General features: G+C 57.6%; 2 protein-coding genes across 4 annotated transcripts in view; both read right to left on the bottom strand.

Annotated features, from left to right (window-relative positions):
* Nucleotides 1-222: 222 nt before the first annotated feature.
* GNAT1 (G protein subunit alpha transducin 1) lies at nt 223-7,187 on the bottom strand. The gene is made up of 10 exons (XM_047850862.1): nt 6,107-7,187; nt 5,440-5,585; nt 3,988-4,030; nt 3,740-3,881; nt 3,460-3,617; nt 3,242-3,370; nt 2,845-2,974; nt 2,425-2,578; nt 2,109-2,300; nt 223-1,724 (listed from the first exon to the last, which is right to left on the bottom strand). The coding sequence occupies exons 2-9, from the start codon at nt 5,543-5,545 to the stop codon at nt 2,110-2,112; spliced, it is 1,053 nt and encodes a 350-aa protein (XP_047706818.1). The 5' UTR covers nt 5,546-5,585; nt 6,107-7,187; the 3' UTR covers nt 223-1,724; nt 2,109.
* Nucleotides 7,188-8,269: 1,082 nt separating this feature from the next.
* SEMA3F (semaphorin 3F) overlaps nt 8,270-13,205 on the bottom strand; it is a 29,687-nt gene continuing 24,751 nt past the window's right edge. For all 3 annotated transcript variants that reach the window (XM_047849928.1, XM_047849927.1, XM_047849929.1), the window contains 7 exons: nt 12,122-12,344; nt 11,430-11,518; nt 11,252-11,293; nt 10,942-11,099; nt 10,683-10,750; nt 10,256-10,389; nt 8,270-9,607 (listed from right to left, as the gene is read on the bottom strand). In XM_047849928.1, the coding sequence (XP_047705884.1) occupies nt 9,197-9,607; nt 10,256-10,389; nt 10,683-10,750; nt 10,942-11,099; nt 11,252-11,293; nt 11,430-11,518; nt 12,122-12,344 (1,125 nt within the window). In that variant the 3' untranslated portion in view covers nt 8,270-9,196. The remainder of the gene's footprint in view (nt 9,608-10,255; nt 10,390-10,682; nt 10,751-10,941; nt 11,100-11,251; nt 11,294-11,429; nt 11,519-12,121; nt 12,345-13,205) is intronic.

Raw genomic sequence — 13,205 nt, 5'->3', positions numbered from 1 at the left:
TATGTCCTAGCTTCAAGGGCTTCCAAGACCCATCATCTTCTGGAGGAAGCCTAGGCCCTCAGGCTGGCACTTGGCACCTGCCTATTGTCTCCCCACCCCGTGTCCCCTTTGCCTATTCCTGCCCTATTGAACTATGGCCCCCGAGCCCCTCTTTCTGGGCCTTATACACCCTACTCTCCCTGCCAGAATAAGCTTCTACCCCAGAACTTCTTGATCCAAGATTGTTCCTGTGAACAGTTCCCAGGGCTTCTTTTTCCTTCAGCCCCTCTCAAGAGGCACAGGTTAGTCCCATGCCCCCAAGAGTGCTCCTGCCACTTCCGGCCAGGTGCTTCTCCCTGGAAGGGATGATCTTCCCATTCATGTCCAGCCCAACACTGGACACTTAGTAAGTGCCCGTAACTCATGATAATTAATGCTCTTCCCTTCCCCACAAGAAAAGACAGCTGGGGCCTGATGCAAAGGTTTATTGCTGAGTCTGTGCATCTATCTGAGGGGAGTGTGGATCGTGCTCTGGCCTTGCGAGACAGAAACCCCCCATCCCCCACTGCAGCATAGGTCCTGGCCCACAGGCATCAGCAAGGACTCAAGGCTTGATGAGGAAGTAGGGGGCAGGGATATAGGGACTTGGGCCTTTGTCCCTAACAAAATTCAGGCATGGCCCTCAGTTTTTCCTGCCAGCAAATGGACCCTGAATGGAAAGGGTGAGAGGGACAAGAGGGTTACATGGGTTTACTTATGACTCCACCTGAGGTAGACCCCTCTTGGGCCCAACCTGGGCCTCAGTCATGTCCCAGCCTGGGGCTGATCGATAGGAGCCGGACTCTGCCCCCAGCCACCCCTCAGGACAGTTTGACCATTGGCCACAGCTGGTGTCAACAGTACCCTCCCTCAAAACACCGTCCCCTTGGCCGGCTGGCCTGGAGTACTGTGGGCAGGGTGGTGGTGAGGTAGGACATGGATCTGGTGTCCAAGGACAAGGACAGAGGGGGCAGAGCCTGTGGGTGGAGGGTCTAGGGGGTACTCTGAGCCTGCTGTATGGAGAAGGGTACAGCTTGAGTCTCTTCCTGGCGCCCATGGTCTCCCAGGCCTGCCTCCACTCATTAATTCATCTATGCAGGAGCTGCACAGGCCAGACTGACTTGGACTTTGGACTCCTGAAGCTACTGAGAGGGACAGTCACTGGCCACCGGGTAGAGACAGGTGTCAGATTTGTCACATGGAGGTGGTAAGGCTGGAATGGGCTGATGGTCAGCAGCAGGCTTGCTTGGAGGAGGGATCCCTGGCCTGCCCCCCCTGCTCTTCAGGAAACTGGGAGGGAGGGCTGTTTGCCGAGCCCAGACCCACCAGGTGAGTCATGGGCCCCCTGCGGAGAGACCTGTAGGAGATTGGTCAGTTGGGCATGCTGAGTCACTGTGAGCTCTAGCTGCCCCAAGTCCTGCCTGCTCCTAGCTGGGGCTGGCTGGGGTGGGTCCTGGAGGCCAGCGCAGCCAGGCCGTGAAGGGCAGCAGTCGGGTTGGGGGTACCTGGCTCTGGGAGACCTGGGAACCATGGGGGAGGGCTGGGGCCTCAAGGCTGGTGGGGCTCAGGGCTTTGGATCTGTGGCGTGGCTGGTGGGGCCTCACGCTGGGGCCCAGGAGTCCTGGGGGGCTGAGAGGCTCTTGTGTGCTAGGGCTACGAGGTGGCTAGGGCTACCGGGTGTCAGGGACACACGTGAGTTCAAGCACCTGTGAACAGAAAAAGGATGCCAGTCAACATCCCAGAGCTCCAAAATAATTGGTCTTAGGCTGAGAGGCACTGTGGAGGTGGGCTTGTAAGCAGTGACCCCTGGGGGATTGGGGTCGGGTCAAAAGAGATTAGGTGGGTGGGACTTATGCACCAGGGGCACGGGCTGTGGGCAGTGGGGTGGAACCTGAGGGGCCTGGATGGGGCCTGGGAATTGGGGGCCAGAAGCAGGCAGTGGAATGGGTCTGGAGAGATGGGGCAGGACCTGATGGCCTGCAGTGGGACCTGTTGTAGTGAGGTGGGGTGAGGAGCTGGGGAGGCCGTGTAATAAGGTATTGAGACCAAGGGGCAAGACAGGGGAGCATCCCAGACCGCCAGGAACCTACCTCAAAAGAGGCCGCAATCTTTGAGGTTCTCCTTGATGATGATATCGGTGACAGCATCGAAGACAAACTTGACGTTCTGTGTGTCGGTAGCGCAAGTCATGTGGGAATAGATCTCCTTCACGTCGCGTCGCATGTTGAGCTCCAGGAACTGCACCTTGATGTAGTTGCCCGCGTCCTCGTACGTGTTGGGCCCTGGAAGGGAAGGGGAATGTGCTCACTCCATGTCCGCAGTCCTTCCTGCGACGGCAGAAGCTCAGGCCCACATCATGGGGTTGGGGCGCCGCCTGGCGGCCAGGCGAGGGGGTGCGGCTCTCACCGTCGTAATCAGGGAAGCAGATGCTGAGATGCGCCTTTTTTATCTTCTCTGAGAAAACGTCTTTCTTGTTGAGGAAGAGCACAATGGACGTGGTAGCGAAATAGCGGTGGTTGCAGATGCTGTTGAACAGGTGCAGGCTCTCGTGCATGCGGTTCTGAGGAGGGCAGAAGCTGTCGGGCACCGGTAGTGGGGCACGGGCAGCTGCCCTGCGCGGCCGCGGCCCACAGGCTCCGGGCCACCCGGAGCCATCCAGCTCAGACAGCTCCAAGTCACCTCCCCTCCACTACCCCCCTCAGCGGGGCTGCTAGCTGTCTTGAGTCCTCATTCAGACTGTTCTGGAACGAATGTCCCCTCTCAGACGCTCCCCGCTCCTGCAGCACCGTCTCTGGCTTTCTGTCTCAGGCCTTGCTTGGCACTCACCACTTCGTCGTCCTCCACCAGCACCATGTCGTAGGCGCTCAGTGCCGCGATGAAGATGATACAGGTTACACCCTCGAAGCAATGGATCCACTTCTTGCGCTCAGAGCGCTGCCCGCCCACATCGAACATCCTATGGGACAATTGGGACCTGAACCCGTGCTCATCGAGCCCCCTGAACGCGCCCACAGGTATCCCCTGGCCTCCTAATGCTGACTGGGCGGCATTCGGATGGGACTGGCATGTGGAGGGCCCGAGCCTTTCTGCGGGCAGGGTATCATAGAAGGAACAAGGGCTCTCGTAGGGATGGGGTCTCCGGGACCTGTCGGGGCCTCGGGGAGCTGCACTCGGGGCCAGACCCCTAGAGCGAGAGCAAGGGTGAGGGCTCGCCGGGTCATACCGGAAGTGGAGGTCCTTGAAGGAGAACTGAGTCTCAATGATACCCGTGGTCTTGACACGCGAGCGCAGCACGTCCTGCTCAGTGGGCACGTAGCCCGGGGTTACCAGGCGCTCCAGGTCGGAGAGGTAGCTGCGGGAGACCGCGGAGTGTGGGTGGGTTGGGTGAAGGGGTGTGGTAGGGCCCTGCCCGCACCCCCAGAGCCCCGCCTGCGCTCTCACTAGCCCGCCGAGTCGTTGAGCTGGTACTCAGAGGCGCGTTCGAAACAGGCCTGGATACCCGAGTCCTTCCACAGCCGCTGGATGATGTCTGACATCTCCTTGGGCATCGTGCCCTCCTCGATGGTGTCCGCCATGTGCATCAGCTTCCGGGCGTCGTCCTGAGGGCAGGGTGGAAGTGGTTGGAGATGACTGTGGACTTGAGCCCAGTCTTGAGCCCCTGGTGGACTTGAGCCCAGTCTTGAGCCCCCGGAGGCCCCGCTCAGCCAGTCTCCCTGCACACCTGGCGCGCAGAGTCTCCATACTGGATGTTGAGCGTGGTCATGGCACGCACGATGGCGAGGATGGACTGCAGTGTGTTGCCGTAGATGATGGCAATGAACTCGAGGCACTCTTCCAAAGAGTACCCATCCTGGTGGATAATCCTATGGCCAGGGCAAGCCAAGTCAGGGCCAGGTGGACTGGTGGGAAAGGACAGGCCCCGTGGACACGCCCACCCCCAGAGGCCTCAGAAAGGGCAAAGGCACTCACTTCATCTGCTTGACAATGGTGCTCTTCCCGGACTCACCGGCACCTGGAAGGGAAGCCCCGCCTCAGAGCTGCACTGGCCACACCTCCCCACATCACTCCCCTGGCAACCAAGGGCAGAAGGTGGGACCAGGCATACTCAAGGCACCAGTCCAACCCCACCCCCCCCCCCCCCCCAGTTCTACCTGTTTCTCCCCCACCTCCCAAAGTAAGGTCCTGACACCTTTGAGGAAAAACATTTGTAAATGTCAGGAGTGACAGACGGGGGCAAAGACCTCAGTTGTGCGTTGAAACCTCCAAGACCCCTGGTATTCACTTTCTTGAGGAGTCTGAGACCAAGATAAAGAAAACCTGGAGCGCCACTTTGTGGAGAGTTCTGGTACTGTATGCAGGGGATTATTTGAGCCAGGTCAACCCCTGCTTTTCACCTGGTGTGGGGAGGGGAGTGTCTCAGAGGCTCAGAGAGAATTAGCGACTTTGAGTGGGGGAGAAGACAGAGCTGACAGCCCCTCTGAGCCTGCTCTCGCCAGGGCTTTGGGCACAGTTAATGAGATTTCTGGCTTAGCCTTTATGTCTTCCCTAGGGTGCTCTGGCCTGGTCCCTTTGCCCACATCCAGCTGCCTGACAGGACCCTGGAGAGCCTGGGTGGAATGTACACTGCCTTTTCTAATTTTTTTTTTTTCAACGTTTATTTATTTTTGGGACAGAGAGAGACAGAGCATGAACGGGGGAGGGGCAGAGAGAGAGGGAGACACAGAATCGGAAACAGGCTCCAGGCTCTGAGCCATCAGCCCAGAGCCCGACGCGGGGCTCGAACTCCCGGACCGCGAGATCGTGACCTGGCTGAAGTCGGATGCTTAACCGACTGCGCCACCCAGGCGCCCCTACACTGCCTTTTCAAAGCAGCTCCTTCTTCCACATGTGAGGAGGTAGTGGCCTGGAGGCACTGCATCCCCCCACCTCTCCTCACTATCCATGAAACCATGGACATGATTTTATCTATTCTTCACTGGGCCTTAGTACGTCTGCACCCTCTTTAGGTCTGCCAACAACAAAGCTCTGGAATCTGAGGACCACTGTCTGTGGACTTGGGCAGTCCTAGGGGATGCCCACTCCCAGGTGGACTGGTTACTGTCTTCCCAAGGGAGCAGCCCTATTTCGGCGCTCCCAAGAAAGCCCCTGGTTTCTGATGCCTGCCTAACAGGACTTCTCCAGAGGGGAGGGAGCTGAGGGAGGGCCCTCTGGAGAGGCGTTCCAAGGGATACCCAGCCTTGGGGAGTTGGGGTATCACCTATTAGACCCAGCCTTGCCTGGCCAGGGCTCCCATTCTGTTTCCTGACCTGTCTCAAGGTCATTCTGCTTCCCAAGTCACCCCTATTTCACAGAAGGGCTATCTGCTGACCCCCCAGGCCTCTGACCTGGTGGCAGTGGCCCCACCTGGGCCCACACCCGTACCCAGAAGCAGCAGTTTCACGGTTCGAGCATCCTTCTCGGCATCTTCTTTTAGCTTCTTTTCCAGCTCCCTTGAGTGCTTCTCCTCGGCGCTGGCCCCAGCCCCCATGGTCCCGGCAGCGGGTGAACAGGGTGGTTAGTTGGTTCCTCTAGATGGAGGGGATCCCCAGAGCCAGGCTCAGGCCAGCCTCAGGCCTCCTCAGACACCCTTCTGGCCCCAAGACTGGCAATCAACTGGCCCCCCCACAGACCTGTGCAGGCCCTGGTGGGGCTGCTTAGTGGGATTTAGGGGCCAGGGGCTCCTAAGAGCCAATGAGAGACAAGGACAGGTGAATCCAGCTCAGCTCCCAGCCCTTCTAATCAGGATGGCATGGCCCCAATCTCTCAACTGCTGACTCTGCACCCCTCTCTTCCTGCCCCAACCCTCTAAGAGAGATCCTGGGGACAGTCCAGCCCGTGAGCCAGAGCAGGGAGTTGTGTTCCATAGGGTGCAAGCTTAGAAGGGGGAGAATAGGACCTTGAGTCCCTAGGGTGGGGACAGTTGGGGTGGGGCTGGCAACAGGGAGTAGAGGGAGAAGCAAGCATGGAGCACCTGCCCCTGCCCAGCCCTGGACTCAGTGCTGCTCCTTATTTTGTAAGCTCACATGGTCCCCTGTGAATGGGTACCTACATCATCAGCCCCATTTTACTGATGACGAAGTAGAGGCTCAGACGGTCACATAGAAGGAAGTGGTTGAGAAGGGCTGGGTGACTCCAGACCAGGGTTCCATGCTCTGCAGAGAGTCAAGAAGGAAAGCAGGGAATTGCATTTGCCTGGTACTGAGGGCTGGATCTCACCTGGGCAGGGCCTCTACATAACTCCATGATTCCAACAGACTTGGGGTGGGGGCGTACATGTCCACTGTGTGTGCCTGGGTGTGTGTGCGGCTATCCTTTGCTGGCATCAACCAAAGCAATGACATGACACATTTGTCCGTATGTATACTTGTGTGTACACATGTGCCTGTTTGTGCCATTGAGTACATGTATGCCTACGCATGCCTTTGTACGTGTGTGCATGTGTGTAGACATGGTTTTGTTTTTCCTTATGTGCACATGTGCTTCTATGTGTACTTTGCTGTGCTTATGTGGATTAACATGTGCATTTGTGTATTTGTGTATGGATGTATGGATGCTTGTACATGAGCAGTACATGCATTAGCATGCACATGCCTATTTTTGCCTGTGCTTATGTAAGCACGTGCCTGTGCACATGTGCATTTCTACATGTGTATGTGTGCATACTTGCATGTGCCTGTGCCTATGTGTACATGTGTATTTGACTGCAACAAGATCCCTGACTTGCAGAGATGGCCGGGCTCTTCCAGAGAATGTTTTGCAGGCCTGTTGTCACATGTCTGCTATTCCCAGAGCAGGTCTGGTGCTCCCAGGGGCAAGGAGGAGTGGAACTCATCTCCCATCCTTCTCCTGATCTGTTCCTTGTGTGTGTTCTAGGATTTGCCTAAGGGCATCTGTAGGGCATGCCTGCCTCAGCTTAGGGGGCCTAGATTCTGTATTCAGGTTCAGATGGCACAAGAAGTACTGCTAGGTGGAAGAGGTTCAACTGAGCCTAACGTGTTGAGTTCCCAGGCTCTGGAGATTTCCCACCTCCTATATAAAGACCCAAACCGGGGCGCCTGGGTGGCGCAGTCGGTTAAGCGTCCGACCTCAGCCAGGTCACGATCTCACGGTCCGTGAGTTCGAGCCCCGCGTCGGGCTCTGGGCTGATGGCTGGGAGCCTGGAGCCTGTTTCCAATTCTGTGTCTCCCTCTCTCTCTGCCCCTCCCCCGTTCATGCTCTGTCTCTGTCCCAAAAATAAATAAATTAAAAAAAAAAAAAAGACCCAAACCCTGGGCTCTCAAGGCTCCCTCCAGAGACCCTGAGCCTCCTGGCTGGACTCCTCTGGGACACCTAGCTGCCTTTCAGTACTCAACTCTGCTGCAGACCCAAGAGACCACGAGGGGGTGCCAGGGCCTCAGATCCTGAGTGTTAGAGACTGTCCCGAAACATGTGGGAAATGGATACTGGCTCCTACCAGAGGCTGATGGCTTCACATCTACTCTATGGGGTGGGTGGGTGGGGTCTGTCCAGGAACAACCGATTATCTGCGCCACTTTCAGCTTCCAGCTTCTACCCATCCCCTACCCGCCACATTGTAAGTGGGCTCTGGCAGGGATTTGGGGCAGTGCAGGAGCCCAGGCTTGTTGAACCAGCACAAATCTGGTTTCTGCCTATTGGGTTTATTTAAAGTGGGGCCATTCGCTACCTCCCAGTCCCCACCTGACTCCCCTTGCCTGCCAGGTATGGCTGTAAGCCCTGCTGGGCCCATGGGCCTTCCCAGCTCTTAGCTTCCCCTGCCAGGTCTTGACTCATTCAATTTGGCCCAGGGCCCCCGGCCCCACTTCCTCCTCTCCAGAGGCACCCCACCTGTCCTGGTCTTCACCACCTCTGGACATTTGCTCATGCCAGGCCCTCTGCTGAGAGCTGGCTGGAAGGAAGCAGGAAGGATGGGAATTTTGTCAATTCTCAGGGCAGGGGCAGCCAGACTGTGAGGGCTGTGGCTTTGTCTTGCCAATTCTTAGCCCTTAGAGCCTGGCACAAAGCCCACCTCAAAGGCAGGTAAGAAAGCAGTGTTGAACAAACGGTCAAACCTGTGAACAAACGAATGGAAGCTGAGCTTGCAAGAGAGGTGTGGGAATGATGGTCAGACCACATAAAGGGGGGCAGGAAGGACAGGATCTGGGCATGGGCTGAACCCCCATCCTCCCTCCCCTGCCAAGGAGAAAAGCCAAAGTCCAGTCCCAGAGCCAGTGTTTATTAGCAAGATGGAACGCAAGGGCGGCTGTGGCCTGGGCAGCCGAGGGCCACCAGGAGCCCCTACCCATCTACCCCGAAGCCCCCCAGAGCTATTTACACCCATCATCTGAAGTGGTGGGCAGAAGGGAGCCCTGGGGAGCAAGGCCCCAGGCCTCCACCATAGCCCCCTCTCCCCTTGACCCTACCTGAACCTGCCCCTCTGCTATTCTCCCAGCCCCCAAGTCACAGTGGCCCAGAAAAAGGGAAGAGGAGGTAGAGTGGTCAGGCAGGGAGGGAAGGAGGGGCTGGAAGCGCACCCCACCCAGGCAGGGCTCCTCTGCTCCTGTCCCCAATAAATAGAGAATAAATACCCGGGAAGGGGCTGGCCTTGACTGAGTGCCCTCTCCCAGGCAGGGGCCGGCCTCCTGTGTCAGCCCCTTCTTCCCTTCTCTGAGTGCATCTGAGCCCCCCACCCCCGCTCCCAGTCTCCAAAGCAGTCCTCGAATCCACGTCTATGCCAGTGGCACAGGCTGATAGCACACACTGGCAAAGGTGTGCAGTCTGTTCCCTGTCCGGGTAGAGCTTGCTCCCTCCTTGTGTCCTGTAGATCCCGGCGATGGCTGTTGAGCATGTAGACTCCCAGCTGAGTCTGGGGACTGTGTGGTCCTGGCCTGGCCCTGCCAACTGGCTGGGCCTGGTTAAGTGGGCTCTGTTTCCTGCCGTCTCTGACCAGCATGGGTCTAAGTTTTGGACGGTGCTGCCACTGAGGCAGGCTATATACAACCCACCAATAAATACTGTCTTTGCAGGGGCAGGGTGTGTATAGAATATAGATATTTATATATATATATATATATATATATATCTTTTACATTAAAAGGGACAAGGCCTAGGCTGGCCCATTTCAGGGCTCAGACAGCTGGCCTCATGTGTCTGGAGGGTGGTGACGGCGGTTCCGGGGCTTTTTCTGGTCCTGGGGTTCAGGAGGCCTGGGTGCCCCCGGGGCCTCCCTGGGGCTTGGGGGCACATGGCGCCAGTAGCCCTGGCAGTACTGGTGGATGAGGCCCACTTCCGGCTGGGCCAGCAGTTGGGCCAGCTCCTGGTAAGGGGGTGTGGGGGGGCCGGCGCCTGGCAGTGGTGGGGCGCTCACAGCTGGCGGTGGGAAGAGGGCAGCATGGACGGCATCCCGACCCAGGACGTGCAGCTGTACCCGTGTGACGACATGCTTGAAGTTGTTCTCGGTGGCAGTGCAGGAGTAGAGGCCACGGTCACTGAGCTGCAGGGCGCGAAGCAGCAAGCCCTGCTCTGTGCGCAGGAAGCGGTCCTCCGCACGAATCTGCAGGGGCAGGGAGTGGGGGCTCAGGGGTTGTGTGACCACTCGGCTGCCTAGCCAGCTCCCAGAGCAGACCCCTTCTGTGCCCATTCCATGGAGGGGCTCTCATGTGGAATTTCCATATACCAAGAAAATCCCACAGTAGTTTTCCACATAACATCTGAATAGGCATCCACACACATTTCCATTTCAGGATCATAAGGGGATTTCTGTACAACAAGAGAATTTTGGAGCAATCACAAAGAATTTCTTTTTAATGGGAACTGGCGTATCCATATAGAATTTCCACGTAAGGAGAGATGCATGGAAGGCATTTCCATAAAATGAGGGCTACCCCACAGAATTCCCATATACTAGAGTTCAACCACATGACATTTCCATATAATGAGGTATACCTCCAATGGAGCACACGCATGGAATTTTCATGTAAATAGGCATTAAGCGGTTTCCATATAATGCGGAAATCCCAGAGTTTCCATATAACTAGATTCACCTGAATGATTCCCACATAGGGAAGGGAACTTGGAAGGGCTTTCTTAGAATGGGGGCTGCTCTGGGTCAGCTCCTATATCACATTTCACCCACAGGGAATTTCTACTGCACAGGGGACTCCCACATCCGCGGTGGGGGCTGTGGGGTACAAGAAATCACCTCACGGCGCCGGTCACTGGGATCTCGCTGGAACAGCCACTTAACTGTGGCCTGGGGCGAGCGAGGCTGGCATTCGAGGAAGGCTGCACTCCCAGCCACACCGTACTGCACAGACTCCACGGTGTTCTTGTTGGCTGTGGAACAAGGGGGCACTGCATGAAAGCAGCATTACCTCTGGGCAGACTGTAGGGTGGCCAGAGGCAGGTGCCAAGGGGCATATACAGGGACATCCACCCTGTATAAAGGCAGGGCTGCACTATCGGGCACCCACTTCTTGAGGGAGTGGCTAGGGACATCCCATCTCTAAAATCCCAAGCCCCCTTACGCCCATGGACCACGTGAGAATCCTTCCCTGGGAGCAGCTCCATGGGCCTCACAGGGTTCCACACTGTGAGGAGTGCCCAGTGGTGAGTCACAGCACACTCACCGTTGGAGTTGAACCCGCGACACTGCCTGATGGGGTTCCCATGCCGGACATCCTGCCGGCGGCTCCGCCTACATGAGGATAGCGCCTCAGCAAGTATTCTCAAGCAAGTTTGCCACCCCCCCCCAGGCCCCTGTACCCCCAAGACTCCAGGCAGGAATCCCATCCATAAACTCCCCTAGGGTAATATATCCACCACCAAACCCCCAGGACAGGGCCCTGGGTCCAGTGACTAAAATTCCAAGGGCCTGGGGGTCCACACCTCTTGGAAGACGCTGTGTAGCGGGAACAGGCCTGGCCATCCCAGGCACAGTAGGGGTCCCGGGCGAGGCAGCAGTCGGCACAGGCAGCCCCATATGCCTGGCAGCGGTGCAGGCTCAGGTGTGTGACACCCACAGCTGAGGCCACGTACAGTTGTTGCTGAGAGCAGGGGTGGGGGCTTGTCAGTTGCCTTCCCACAGCCAGCCCCCATCACGTTCCATGCCTTAGTTTCCCCATCCCTATGCCAAGGGCAGGACCCCAAGGGAGAACAGGCTCTGTCCCTACCCCCAGCCCACCTCACCAAAACTCACCCTCTTGGAAGAGATGGTCATGGTCTTAACAGGTGCTGGGTCCTGAAAAAAGATAGGGATTAGTTTGGGGCCCTGGGGATGCCCTCCTTGCCCTGACCTAGAGGTCTGAAGTCTGAAGTCAGAAGCTGATACCAAGGAGGGCCAGGGTGAGACGAACAGTTCTGGGTGTCATACCCACCTTGAAGACCTCCACCTCCTCCAGCATTAGCTCCTCCATCTCCTGGTCATCCTTGGGCAACACGATGACCTTCTGCACTGTCCCGCGGTCTGGAACGGGCCGGGCAGGGCCTCAGTGGGGCTGAGGACACTGGGGAAGGGGTACCAGCCTCAGCCCCTTCCCCCACCAGGGCCCCAAGCCCCCAAGGGCAGTGGAGCAGGAGCTCTGTGCCAAGGTTGAAGAAGTTCCCCTGGATGTCAGGGGCCCAAGATAATGGGGGAGGGGGTCACGGCCAGGGTCTGCCCCTCCCACCCCAGACCCTCAATTTGGGCACTGCTGAGCATAGGATGCTGGAGGCATTTCCGTGTTGAGGGACTGGAACTGTGATGGGCACACCTGCGCATGTGCACACGAGAGCATGTATGTCAGTATCTGGACCCACATATCCTAGAGGTGTCTGCCACCTGTCTCCTCTTTCCTGACCATTCATGGGTCCCCAGATGCCCAGTTTCCCTGCTCTCCCAGCCCCTGGGGGGTTGGGGATGGCGATGGGGTTTCTTTTCTCAGTTATCTAGGCTCCAAAGGATGAAGGTAGCAGAGTTGACCTCGGCAAGCTTGTGGCAACCCCTAGCAGGGTAGGTCCCAGCCCCATAGATCAGCACCCTCCACCCACCGGGCCCAGCGTGGGAGGGACCGGGAGCAGCAGTGGGTACCTGTGCCCAGGAAAAGCACCTCATAGCGCCCATCGGCTGCATCCACCTGGTCCACGGCGACAGTGGTGAGCCGATAGGGAGCGCCTGTGCGGACGACCAGGGGCCGCCGCTGCAGAGGGTACACAGCCTGGTACATGAGCGGGTGGCTGCGCATGAAGTTGATCACTTCATCAGGGTAGTCCTTGGTGGACTTCATGGATGGTGTGAAGGTTCCGCCAGGGCACTGCAGGCAGGTGATGAGCGTCAGGCCCGGGTGGGGCTTGCTGGAGCCCTTAACTTCAGGAGAGGCCTCTCCTTTGTCTGTCCCCATCACATCCACCTGCTCTGCTCCTCAGAGCTCCCATCCAGGATTTCCCCCCTCACTCAGCCCCTCTGCAGATCCTGCTCTAGCAGAGGTCCCAAGGTCCCACACAACCAAATTCCACAGCCACCTCCCTGGCCTCATGCACCAGGACCTTGTGGCATTAGGCAGAGCTGACCACTCCTTTTCCACGTCCTCACTCCCCACCCTGTTGTCTCCTTCCTCCAATCTGCCCCTCACCCCAACCCACCCCTCCTCAAGGGACTACAGCTCCCAGTTCCTTTAACACCCTACGCATGCTCTGCCCTTTGTTGGTACTTTTCCCTCGGCCTGCCCTGCACCCCTACTCAACTCCAGCCCATCCTTCTGGCCTCCAAGTTCACCATTGGGGGAAGCCTTCCCTGGCCTCTGCTCAGACCAGAGCTCCCCCATCCCAGCCCTGCCCCCACAGAGCCACAACAGATCATGCGGTTCTCCTGCTTAGACTCCTACAGAGGCCCACATCACACCAAGATTAAGTGAGTCACCTCCCACCGCCTCAGAGGCCCTGCAGGCTGGACCTTGCCCACCCTCATCTCCCTGGCTACAATTAGCCACCTACGCCAACTCCAGCCTGCCCTCCAGCTTTGTCTTGGCTCCCAAACAGCACCCCCTCCAAGCAGCCTGCCACACCCGGCTGTCATCTTTGTTTCAGGGTCCTGGCTGGGTTCTTCACAGCCTGACACTGTGTAAGTGGTTTCGTTTCATTTTATTTATTTTTTTAAGTAAGCTCTATGCCCAACA

Source organism: Prionailurus viverrinus, chromosome A2 (assembly GCF_022837055.1).
Source record: "Prionailurus viverrinus isolate Anna chromosome A2, UM_Priviv_1.0, whole genome shotgun sequence".
NCBI lineage: Eukaryota > Metazoa > Chordata > Mammalia > Carnivora > Felidae > Prionailurus > Prionailurus viverrinus.
This window is presented reverse-complemented; position numbering and strand designations above follow the sequence as displayed.